We start from the raw sequence: 13,054 nt of genomic DNA on the forward strand, positions 1-13,054 counted from the left end.
TCTATTGTGGCTCACAAGTGTGGATATTATTAAGCAGTATTAAAGAGTTAGGAAAATATTTATAGAAATAAAATCTAACTTAGCATTTACATGGTATATGAAATATACAACCTGCTACAAATTTGTATGAAAATATTTTCCTCCAGATTTTTTTATTCATAGTTTCCTTCTGCTATTTTGTCAGATTTATGTGAACATTTATTAATCTCAAAATGGTAAAATTTATTAAGAGTTGATAAGCAAATCATTGAAGCATTTCACATATTTGAATATTTTGCTAATCAGTGATTTAACATTTCAGTATTTTATCTATTTACAGTTTCAATATTTTATCTATAATGATATCTCAAAAATATACAACTTAAAAAACACCCAAAAATATATATGTCTTCTACGTGTTTTTTCTCGTACATAGTCTAATTATTTTCTGTTTTACAGAACGTTTGCCCAAAATTGTAATAACATTGAAGAACTAAACCTAAATGGCTGCAAAAAACTGACAGATAGGTAGGAAAAATATTGGATTATTCAGAAAATTATAATAATAGTAAGGAAGTGTTTAATAAAACTAGACAAAAGTTGATTTGTAAGATTGCACTTTCTTTTACACTCAAATGTTGCAACACCAATGACAAATTAAACACATAAACTTCATAAATAATTACTGTATTTTACAGAAATCACCAAAAATAATACACCATTATAAACAAGGTTTAATGATTGCAAGTTACTTCTGACATTATTTAAAGGGATTTTTTATGATAAGTATTTGTAATATTCAATAATCCAGTAAGAGCGGTTAGAAAAAAACTATTTCATTTTTAAATTGTCTTTACACTGTCATTTGACCTATACTCACTGTGCTTTATAAATACTATTATATGTATGTTTGTATTTTCTTGATACCAACATGTATTTGAAACCTTTAGCCAAACATATGTTGATATCATCGAAATAGTTAAATCTGTATATTAAAGTTTGAGGTAGAATTCAATTTTGTTATTGTAGTAAACCAAAACTAAATCAAACGTCTTTGTACAGCACCTGTCAGAGTTTAAGCAAGCATTGTTCCAGACTTTTATATTTGGACTTAGGTTCCTGTTGTCAACTAACAGATCTTTCCCTGAAGGCTCTTGGGTAGCTAATATTTTCTATATTTTCTCAGTAATTAGATTTTGTGAATTAAATAGCATACTAGTAACTCATGTTTTGTATGTTCTAATCGTGTAATTTCCTTTTAAGGTTTTTTTGAAAATTTTATAGCAAAATTACTACAACTGTGCTTACTTTTATGCACTTGCTTTACAGTCGGTGCTTTCAAATAATATTAATTTTCATTGAAATGTTGTGAGAAGACCAAAATATACTGGTGTTTTTTTAGATCAGGTGAACATACCATTTAGAAGTTATTAATAATATAGTCTATCTATCAACTGATCATGCACTCACAAAATATTATTAGTGAATAATAAATAAATTAAAAAATAATCCACAATTTTCTGATATTAAGAATTCACATGTGATAAGAAATTGGATGAATCAACAAAAATAAAAAAAAACTACTACCTGAACAATTTTGTGAGATAAACTTTCATTTTTCACCTTTAAAGAAAAAAGGTAAAAAAGTAAGATATAAGCAAATATTTTAACCTTAATTCTTAGTTATCTGTAATTTTGGTATATATTTTTTCATTTACTTGTGTATAGTACACAGTATATGTAGATAACTGTTGCACAAATATAGAGTAAAAAAAAAATTAACTAACTTTTAAGTAGTTGAGGATGTTTCAATACATTGTATGCATATATTTTCTTTAAAAAGTGTTATTATTTCTTAAAGAGTGTAAGGTGTTTACTATTGAAACTTTACTTGTTTCTTTCTCAATATATTCTTATATTTTCTGGTAACCAGGGAAGGCTGTCCACTTTTAGAACATATAAACATATCTTGGTGTGATCAAGTGTCAAAGTATGGTGTTGAAGCCATGTCAAGAGGCTGTCAACACCTTCTGGTTTTCATATGTAAAGGATGTCATTTAGTAAGTAATGTCTGATGGATTTATTCTCAAACATTCTTTTCATTTTTTGTTACATATTCAGCTTCCTTCTAAATGGTAGATTCTGAATAAGCAATTTGAAATTTCGCGTATAGAGGATTATTCTAAATTAGTTGTCCTATTCAAAAAAGTATAATTTGAAAACTAGTCATCAGAGAGATAAAATATTTGGTAGATGAACTAATGATGGGAACTAAAATGCCATTGTCAAAATAATTATCACCAGGGGGAGCTGAACTAGAAGTAGCATTTCAGATTTCAGTATAGGAGTGAGAGGTAACTTTTATTGGTGATCCAGGGGTTCACTGGATGCTCTTTTAAGGATTAAAATGTAAAAATCAGTCTACTTTGGGGGCATTTGCTAGAGATTATTTTGTATATTATTTAATAACTATTCAAATAGCATAAACTACACACAGCAATGATATTAAGCACAAGGGGGCAGCTGTCCTTTCCTGCTCTACTTCAGTGATACCCATATGTAGCTGACCACAAAATTCACAAAGTTAATATGTTAGCAGTGTTCAGGATTGCCATCATTCATGTCCATTGTTTCTTGTGCTTAGGAGAGAAAAATACACACAGCTGAATGAAACTGATTTCCAACAGTTGCATTGTACTTGGTGTCATTTGAAACCTTCAAGGGCTGGCAAAACAGCAGATGCACCATACTAAATAAATGATTTGAGAAGGTCCCATACCCTGAAAGTTAAAGAGTTAAAATCTGGAGATCGTGCTGGCTGTGTGTGTGTGTGTGTTTGGAAAATGTCTGCTAATCACTCAGTCCCAGAAAACCATGTTCCAGCCATTGACATGACAGTCTGTTTGATGTAGGGTGAAGCACCATCTTGTAATAAGACTGGTATTCAAAATTACTCTTACTTGAAGTGAAGAAATAACATTTTCCAGTACGAATTAGTAGCATTCATGGTCGTAATTCATTTATTTCTGGGTTCCTCAAAAATGTGAGGTCAAATGATGAACTTACTTCTAAATCTTTCCCACACTGTACCATCTCATCATACAATGGCTGTTTCATAAATGAATGTGTATTGTTTTCTCTTCAGGTTACACAATTGCAGATATTGACCTGTCCATAGAGAAAAAAGTGAGCCTCATTAGTTCATAAGATGTACTATATTGTACTTGTATTTATATTTTATCGGGGTAGGAACAATTGTTCACATAATGTGTGGAACGTACTATATTGTATTTGTTTTTATATGTTATCAGGGTAGGAACAGTCGTTCACATAATGTGTGGAACTTGACCCAGAAGTCGGAGGGCAAAGTCTAACCATTTGTGTGCATCTCCTGGCAGCAATTCGAGGGTGATATGTAACCTGTGTTAATACAGTCTCACTGTTTTACTCATGACTGTAGGAGTCAGGTGTGCTTAGCTACTTGATTGGTCCTGCATTTCTCTAAATGATTTTCTTCTTAAATAACAACCATCACTTGTCTGACTTCTGTTACAATTTTGACAGGCATTGTGTAGTATCATTATGAGTTGCACTGGCACCCAGTCATGTTTGTTAAATGTTTGCTTTTTTTATCATCTTCTGACAAGCCTTATTGCTACATGATCCTTTTCATTTACCATTTATATTTCAACAGAATCTTGATGCTGCACCAACATTATTCCCATTTATTTTTTAAGAGCATTTCTAGCATTCAGTGACAACCATTTTTTAAGGTAGAATGAATCATGGTATATTTGAAGCTAGTTTTATATACTTCTACATCTTCAAATTTCATGAACAGTGCTCCTAGTTATAATTATTTTCATTACTGGGATTATCTTTACCATCCTCTCATTACTTTATCTGCTAAATGTAGTTTTCTGATGATTAGTTTTGAGTTATGGACACTAGAATAAGCCAACTCACATAGGCTTACATTTCATTGGTGATGGACTGTAAAAAATGAAGACATCAAACATAACTCCTAGATTTGTTATTTATACAACAACAGAGATACCATTAAGAGCATTTTAATGCTGAATACCCCATTACAAAGAGTTTGACTGAATATTTATGACATTTTTTTTATTGATTTTTTGAAATTGTTTCCTTCTCTAACTGAGCCATCAGAACATGCTGAAGTTAAATTTATAAAATTATATACTTACTGCAAATTGTTTTGTAAATAAGCTTAAAGAGGCTTTCAGTGAATTTGCAGAAATTGCAGAAAAATATAAGAACTTGCTCTAAACCATCACTAAATCTAAACTTGTTAGCCAAAGTTAATTGAAGAAATGGATGAAGAAACCTTAAAAAAAATTATTTAATATTTTTTATATTAAAAATTGTATACTTAAAATACTTAAAAGTCTGGGGCCTTATAAGACTCAAAACCTGTAATAGGCACAGCACACATAGCCCATTGTGTAGCTTTGTGCTTAACAAGAAACAAACATTATAAGGTTATAGTACAAAACGTTTGTCAGTCAACTTGTTGCCCAAAATAGATAGAAAGATGAGAAAAATTAATTGAGTTAATACCTTTTTTAGAAAAGAAACCTAAAATTTACACTTGCAAGCTAAGATCTAACAAAGAGAGACAAACTTGAAACATAAAAATCTGTAGAGGGTTCAAACATGAGACACTTATCAGTCAGCTCAAGTTAAACAGCACATGGCGAGCAACTTTCAGGGATTGAACAGAGTACTAACTGGGCATAATGTATAGTCAGGAGGAGAAAAATTGAGTTCTGATAAACTAATGGAATAGTAGTAACATTTGGATTCCTTATTTATATATTCCACCATTAGATATATCCATGTATTTAGTATTTGTGCTGTTAGTAAGCTCTCTCTGTACTTGTCATTTTAAAGGAATTTTTTAAACATACTTAAAAAACAAAGGATTAACAATAAAGTGACACTTTCCTTAGCTAGCCTTGTTTCTAACCAGAATTTGACAACAAGTAAATGATTAGTAATGTCTTAATATTAAACACATTTATTAAAATACTTGTGACCTACTATGAAATGTAAAAAAAGTAATTAATTGGATTAATTATATTTATTTTTATGGATAACCACTATGACTGGCTAATAAAGATTAATGACATTTGTTCTAGTGAGTTCATATGACATGAAAATAATGATTTTGCTTCTACTGGTTAAACTGATACCAAGTGCAAAATAATTAGGGCTTAAATTTTTTTGATGTTTATTTTTAGCTGTTTTAATAGGTATCTTAAAATCAATATTTTTGGGGGATTTAATTTTATAAAGATACTTTAAAATCTGCATTTTCCAGAGTTTTTGCTTTTGATACTGTAGTAAGTATACTAATAATCTGTACATTATTTATGCACTAATCTCTCTCATGGGAATTATAACAGGTACGAAACATAGGCTTAAATTTCATTGGCAACTGACTGTAGAAAATGATTATGTCAAATGTAACTCCCAGATTTGTTGTTTTTAAAGTATATTTTTTATTTATTGTTATAAAAATAACTAAAATGTAAAATTTAGAAATGTATTAGACTATGGAAAGGGTTAAATCTCGTCGCATCAGTGACTCAGGAAAGTGGGGACGTTAATATAAAGTAAACTGAATAACCATTTCTGATGTCTTTCTGGTGTTTATTGAAAAATCACCAATTTATTTTTTTGTATTGGGAATGTTTTATCAGTGTTTATTGGTTAACACTGAAAACCAGAAGCCCTAAAAATAATAATTGATTAAATGAAATATTGACACACGTAGATTTAGACAAGATCAGTCAAATATAAAAATATTGATATGAATAGATTTAGACAAGATCAGTCAAATATAAAAATATTGATATGAACAGATTTAGACAAGATCAGTCAAATATAAATGTTGATGATTTAAGATCTTTCTCATGTATACAAATGTGAGTGATTTGGGTAATACCTGTTTTTCATTTTAGATCACAGATGAAGTCATTGGTGCTTTAACTAGGTTTTGCAATGATCTTCAGGTGATCAACCTACATGGATGTATTGTAAGTATTCCAGGAATTGAAAATACACCAGAGTAATGGTAGAATTTATTCTTAAAACATTTTTACAAGTGAAGCCTGTTTGGACAATGTTGTTTATATTGTTCTTAAACGTGAAATTTATGAAAATGTCTTCAATATATTTACTCATAATCAACTATTAATAGTATTTGTGCATATAAAATTTTAGATTTCATATTGAAATATACAGTAGCTAGTGTATTTAGCACTGACAAAAAAAAAAACAGTGTTTATAATGTTGAGGAATGGAAATTTTTTCTAGTACAAAAACATTTTCTGTATATCCTGACTTCATGCTTACAAAAGGGGGAGAGGATGGTGCATTTGAATCAGTATGAATTGCTGTATTGGTAGGTTCTTAAATCTTTGATAATTAATTGTATCAAGAGTATTATTGTTTCTAAGTGATGAACAAATGGTTTGTCCAATTTTCTGAAGAATATTGGTGATGATAGTATTCTGCTCATCAGTCAGAACTGCCCCAAGATTTACTACCTTTGTGTATCAAACTGCTCTAGGCTCACTGATGCATCTCTTGTAGCACTAGGTCAGGGATGTCACAATCTCAGGTATTTATTTTTCAGATTTTGTTCAAATAAGCAAAACAAAATTATTAATTTTTATTTCTTAATTAATTTTTGTGTGTATAAAATTTGAAGCATCACTAGTTAAAGATAGCATTGTTTTTTGAAACACAATGATTAAGAGTGGATGACTTTATATTTAGAATAACCTCTTTTTTTGACCTAGTATTTGTCAATTAATTAAATTGTCACTTCATTATATTTAAAACTGATTGGTGATTCCTCAGTTGTTGTTTTCATCACTCAAGACTGGTAATCACCTTTCAGGTGTTGAGTGCACACCTGCATGTCAAATTTCTCTATATATGTAAAAATGATAATTCTTACTCTATTTTTATTCTGTGTTTTGTTTTAAATTTTAGGATTGATTTTTTTTTCATTCTGAAACATTTATTTAATTTCCAAAGAAAGATTTTAAAAATTTATCAACTTTAACATATGTGCAGCTGCAAGGAGTCTTACCTGTTAATAATGCATTTATGGATTTTTCTAGATTTTTTTTGCCCATTCAAAATTATTGATTGATATTCTAAGAATCTATCATCTCTTGAGAATATAATCATCTGTGTCTTTTTTCTCATGTAATTTTGTTCTCTGTTAGTGGTTTTATTACAACAGTTCTCTGATGTCATCCTTTTATGATGTCACAGCATGCAGACTGAACAATTACTAATGAAGAACAACTTTGAAAATTGTTGTAGTCAATGTTTAATACAATTAATTGGATAGAGCAGATTATAAACTGTTTACACCAATGTATATAGCAAATAAAGTGATTTATGGTTTCTCTAGATATTGATTAGCAAAGCTCCTATAAGGATGGACAAAGTAATCTAAAGGAAAGTTTAGAAGACTAAGGAAAAAAAAACAGATCTGAGAAATGTTTTGATTATTCCTTTAGAAATTTTTTTTTTCATTCATCAAAATTGTATTGTATTAAATGTATTTGTTTGAAAGTAACAGAAATTTTCTTGTATGACAAGACATTAAGCAAGCTTAGTAGGCAGTGGCAAAATATTACAGTGAATTAAATAATTGTTGAATATTATTGTTAATTTTATCATATTCAAACAGTGCACACAAATAAAAGAACCTACCATTATTGAAAAGAAACTATATTTATTAGATATAGGATCAGGATTATTGTTAGCAAAGATCATGACAAAGGTTACGGTGATGTCATTTTGAAAGTTGAGGTCCTAGATCACTGATAAATCTTTTACAATATGTTTATTATGATAATAGCCATAGGTGATGATTTTTACATTTGACAAAATAAAGTATCAAAAGAAATTTTTAAATGAATATCAGTCAAAGTGAAACTGGTTGGATATATATATAAAATGGAAAATTTTGATCAATAATAAAAGAATTGAAATTCTAAGATGAAAGGATTTTTTTTTTTTCAAATAAGTTCTCACAACAAAATTTTGGAAATTTCACAACTTAAAAGAAGTTGATAGAAATACTAATTCAAATTATGTCTCTCTTAAGCCTAAGCTGAATACTAGTTAGTATTAAGTTTCATGCAATTTTCTTTAGTATTTTCATTATGGAAAAAAAATAGGGGATATTGTCTATAAAGGGTTAAAACATAATATATGCACTTAACAAAACTTATTGGGTGAGATTACCAGAGACAAGTAGAATTGGACAAGTGCAACTTCCCATTTCAAGTTCTTGAAAACAAGAACTTCTTTGCTGAGGCCCTTATGTTAAGTTTCTCTCATGACTGGGCGAGAAGTAGATATTTTATAAATCTTAAATGTAATATGTTTATTTATTCTTTAAAAGATCTTTGCAATTTTTAAAAATTCTGTCCAAAAACTTAATTATAAATATAACGCTTAAGTAAAAATTTTGTTTTGTCATTATCTTGTATTTCATTTTAATCATGAAATAACCATATTAAACGATAAATAACCTGCTTTAATTCATATTGTTCTAAAAACAGGTTACTTACATTATAACTCAATCTTTTGTAAAGACAGTTGTTATTCTGCAATTTAAACATATTTAATGAATATCAGTGATTCATTTTATCAACTTGTTCTTTATATCGTGCTGTTTAAACTATGAAAACAATTGTATGAACATAGGCTTTGCTATTAAAACGTTTCTTTTTTACATATCTGTATAGGACATTAGAAGTAGCTGGATGTTCACAGTTTACTGATAGTGGATTCCAGGCTCTAGCAAAGGTATATATATATGATCTTTAGGTGTTTTTGTACATCTACATAACTAAACCATTCTAATATACAAGGTTAAGTTTTAAATTAGGAAATAAATTTAGAAAAGTATTTTTAATTAGTGCATTTTGGTACAGTCTGGTGCAGTTACCAGCAAAAAATTACCTTTCATATTAATAATTGTACTTTTGATAAACAATTCCTGTTTCATCACTCTAAAAATCAATAATGTAATATAAACCCATACACACAACTTAAAATATTCTATACCTTTATTGTTATAACTCTGGTTCTACACTGAAACTTTGTTTGAAAGAATTATATTAATTACATAATTGACAACCCCCTTCATTTTAGTCTGAGGCACTGTAGTGAAAGGCAGTCTGTGCATACCTGGCTAGTAAAGGTACAGACACAGCTTTCTCACATTCTTTTATCACAAGATCACAATCTGTTGAACCTATATCTGTTTTTGATTCACACACTTCTCTGACATTCTTAGGATCTTGAATGCTGACAGATTTCAAAAGATCCTTTTTCTTGCTTCCTTCCCATCACTGTACAGAATTTTTTACTATAGCATTTGCTAACTCCATACGATGACTGGGGCATTTAATTGATGTATAGAAGACTTTGCGACATCCATTTTTTAGACTTCCCCTAAAATGCATTTTGACCAACTTCAGTTTACTACATCCTCTCTGGCCAAACATTTGATACAGGAAGAATCATAGTACAGCAAGCTATCTGTATGAAATATAGAAAGAAGTGAAGCATGGTGTCCTTCATACTAAAGAGTTCCCAAAGACACCATTCTGTTTTAGTTAAATCTGATTTAACATTTTTTACTTCTGGAGGCATTTCTTTTTTTCCACATGATGTTGATGCATTTCAATTTCATTTATTCATCTTCATCCTTCACTACATCATTCTCTAGAAGTAAGTAATCAGTTAGCTCATCCACTTCTTTTAAACATTCTGACCAAAAACTACATTAATTGAATTTCCGTGACAAAAACAGAGGATCAAGGGTTGAAAATGAGTGTTTAAACCTAAAATCATTGTTGTTGCATAGAGCAGCTATCTAGTCTGAAAGAAACCTTTTCAGTTAACATCTAAAGAGATCAGCCAGCCTAAGTCAAACTGACATTGGTGATGTTGCATAAAACTACCTAATCTGAAAGGGTTTTCAGTTAACATCTAAAGAGATCAGCCTAAGTCAAACCTGACATCAGTGTTGTTGCTTAAAGCAGCTACTTAGTCTGAAAGAAATCATTTCAGCTTATCATTTTCACATGTTTGTGTCTAGGGTTTTCAGTATGTGTATATGACAATTCTTTTTGAGGTCATTTGGCCTAATTTTTGTTTATTATGTGGCTGGTTGTACTTTATTCTTTTTAAGTTGAGTTGCAAGTAACTGTGGACCAAAAAATCTGTGAGTTTAGAGTATGTGGTTAATGAATGCTGCTTCAAGATTGTGTGTTCTATTACTTGTAAATCTTTGGAATTAACTCACTTTATATCCTGATGAACAGTAGAGAAATTATTCTTAGATGTACAAGCAGATTTATAGTTTCACTGTGATCTTAAAATAGATTATATTAAATGAAATCTGTTAAAGAAGATTTAATCCTTGTTTTATTACTGTTTACGGTCAGTCATTTGCTTAATCTGGTTCACACCATAATTGTTGTTGTTCATAAAAATTGATGATGCATGTAGTGCCTAGGCCACTGCTGTGTTTGTTTATCCCAGCAGGCCTGATGAGCCATGGTTTTGGGCAAAAGGTCAACACTGTAAGTGGCCTATGTAGTATGGTTAACATGTTACAACATATTCTTGTTTGCTTTCACTCATGAATACTTAGAATTAATAGAAACAGATCAAAAATGGACCATATAGTATGAATGGCCTGTATTTTATAAAGATATTATCTTTGATTGGTAACTATTGTATGTGATATTTATTCTTTTTACATGCATTTTTCTACTCGTGATATATTTTTGGCAGGGTTGTCACAAGCTGGAGAAAATGGACCTAGAGGAGTGTGTGCTGGTAAGTAAGTATTTCACCCTTCATTTTCTGTATCATATTTAGACATGGTGATAGATCTTTAATTTCACAAATCAACTATTAAAGACCATGATGGATTTTTATTGTGTTATTTTAACCTGTATTCACATAGATTGATAATTAATTACTTGCTCACCATTCAGTTTCATTTCTTCTTTTAGATAACTGATAATGCTCTGTGTCATCTTGCTGTTGGTTGCCCTTCTCTAGAAACTCTAGTAAGTAACTTCTTACAATCTTTGTAATGCAGTTTAAAACTTTCTTTTGTGTATTTTTATTAAGCCAATTTTTTTTTTTTAAATCTTTATTTAAGGATCTAGCATGTGCGTGTTCCAAGAGTTATGTGCTGTTGTTATTCTGGTAATTATTATAGTGACGACATTAGAATTTAAACATTTATATTATTTTAAACAATTCTGCACACTAATTGAAGATAATACTAAAATTGTTGTGTTATGTTTATGACATTAGTTCTTTTATAATTTTTCATGTATATGATAATTAATCATTGCAAAGTATATTAGGTATTTGAAAGGATTACTTAAACAGAATTTGTTTTTTAAGTTTAAATTTTATTTGCATTCTGTAAAACTATATTAGAGAATTAATTTCTTTTCTCTTGTAGAGCTTATCTCATTGTGAACTGATCACAGACGACGGGATTCGCCACTTGGGGGCCAATGGCTGTGCTGCAGACAACTTGACAGTGTTGGAACTAGACAATTGTCCTTTAATCACTGACTCTTCCCTGGACCATCTAGTCTCATGCCACAGTCTGCAGCGAATTGAGTTATATGACTGCCAACTGATCACAAGAGCTGGTATTCGCAGGCTACGAGTGAGTTTTTAAGTTATGTGTAACTTTGTTTGGGATTTTTTGTAGACATTTTGTATTGTCAGCTAATTGGTCTCTTGTACATTACCTTAACCCTTTCAATACCGGGTTGGTCAATTTGACTGATTCACGTAACTTTTGTACTTGTTTAAAGTCTTTATAAATTTAATACATATAACTCTCAATATATTGGGTATATCTTCACGAAATTTGGCAGCCTTTCAGTTAATATTACAAGTCTTTCACATACAAAAAGTCATATTTCTTAGTGAAGTATTTTTAATAGAATAAAATAAAGATTTGTAAATGAATATATTGAGTATTTGTTTTGAATAGTCTGGATGCAAAGTAATTTTCATGTTAAAATTAAAAATACCATTTATCATCACAAAAATCTCAATTTTTTTTTGTGTAATCCCTAAAACCTCCTAAATGCATTTCAAACGTTTTTTTTTTTCAGTAAAATTTTATAGTTTATTTGTTATTTTCTCTACTCTATCTAAAAACGGGATCAGTAAATTCAACCGACCTCGTAACCACCCAAAAAAAATGGAAATAAACCTAAAGTAACCTGTTTTTCTTTCTAGAATGACTTCAGATTGTAACATGAAACTACATTCATTTATCCTAAGTTCGTAACATTATACATCTATTTATAATTGAATTTTATTTTTTATTGCCCTTTGAACTGTGTCTAACTAATATCTTTGCCATTATAAGTTGTAAATCACTCGGGAAATGTGCAGCTCACATTACGCTATTGAATTACATTACCCACGTGGTGCTCTGGTGCGTGCCTCATGAACCATTTTAATTATATTATTATTACTTATTTTACCTAATCTAGTCTTAAATAAATTAAAAAGATCCATATTTTTAGATTTTAGTTCCTGTTATGATATTAAATAAAGAATAAATATGAAAACAAGAAATAAAATACTTAACTAATCTTGTTTTTTATTGCTGTCGGGTTTCAAAGAAACTTAATAATTTTTATTTAGTTATATAATGCACCAAATAATATAGACTAATAACATACAAAAAGTAGACAAATTCACTTACCTCTCAAAATTTTCCTGGCTTTCTAACTATGTGACAAGAGCTGTTACAAATTCATCCAAGCTAGTTGTTAACTTTCCCATGGGAATGAGTCTTGTACTATGAGTGAAATTGATAATATTCTGTTCAGAATACAATGTTATACAGTACATCATTTGATAGATGAGAACTTTGACTTTCTATTGGTTATAGGTAATATATAATGAAACATAAGTGAGAACTATCAACGAATTGTGAAAGAGAAGATATGAC

General features: G+C 29.7%; 1 protein-coding gene across 1 annotated transcript in view; it reads left to right on the forward strand.

Annotated features, from left to right (window-relative positions):
• Positions 1–415: 415 nt before the first annotated feature.
• The window catches only part of LOC106468155 (F-box/LRR-repeat protein 20-like), a gene marked incomplete at its 5' end in the record, with an annotated part of 17,697 nt that continues 5,058 nt past the window's right edge, over positions 416–13,054 (forward strand). The window contains 9 exons of the mRNA XM_013928566.2: positions 416–507; positions 1,042–1,137; positions 1,913–2,039; positions 5,967–6,041; positions 6,498–6,628; positions 8,784–8,844; positions 10,846–10,890; positions 11,070–11,126; positions 11,534–11,746. Coding sequence (XP_013784020.2) covers positions 416–507; positions 1,042–1,137; positions 1,913–2,039; positions 5,967–6,041; positions 6,498–6,628; positions 8,784–8,844; positions 10,846–10,890; positions 11,070–11,126; positions 11,534–11,746 — 897 coding nt within the window. The remainder of the gene's footprint in view (positions 508–1,041; positions 1,138–1,912; positions 2,040–5,966; positions 6,042–6,497; positions 6,629–8,783; positions 8,845–10,845; positions 10,891–11,069; positions 11,127–11,533; positions 11,747–13,054) is intronic.

The sequence above is a fragment of the Limulus polyphemus genome, unplaced genomic scaffold, assembly GCF_000517525.1.
Source record: "Limulus polyphemus unplaced genomic scaffold, Limulus_polyphemus-2.1.2 Scaffold2895, whole genome shotgun sequence".
Lineage (NCBI taxonomy): Eukaryota > Metazoa > Arthropoda > Merostomata > Xiphosura > Limulidae > Limulus > Limulus polyphemus.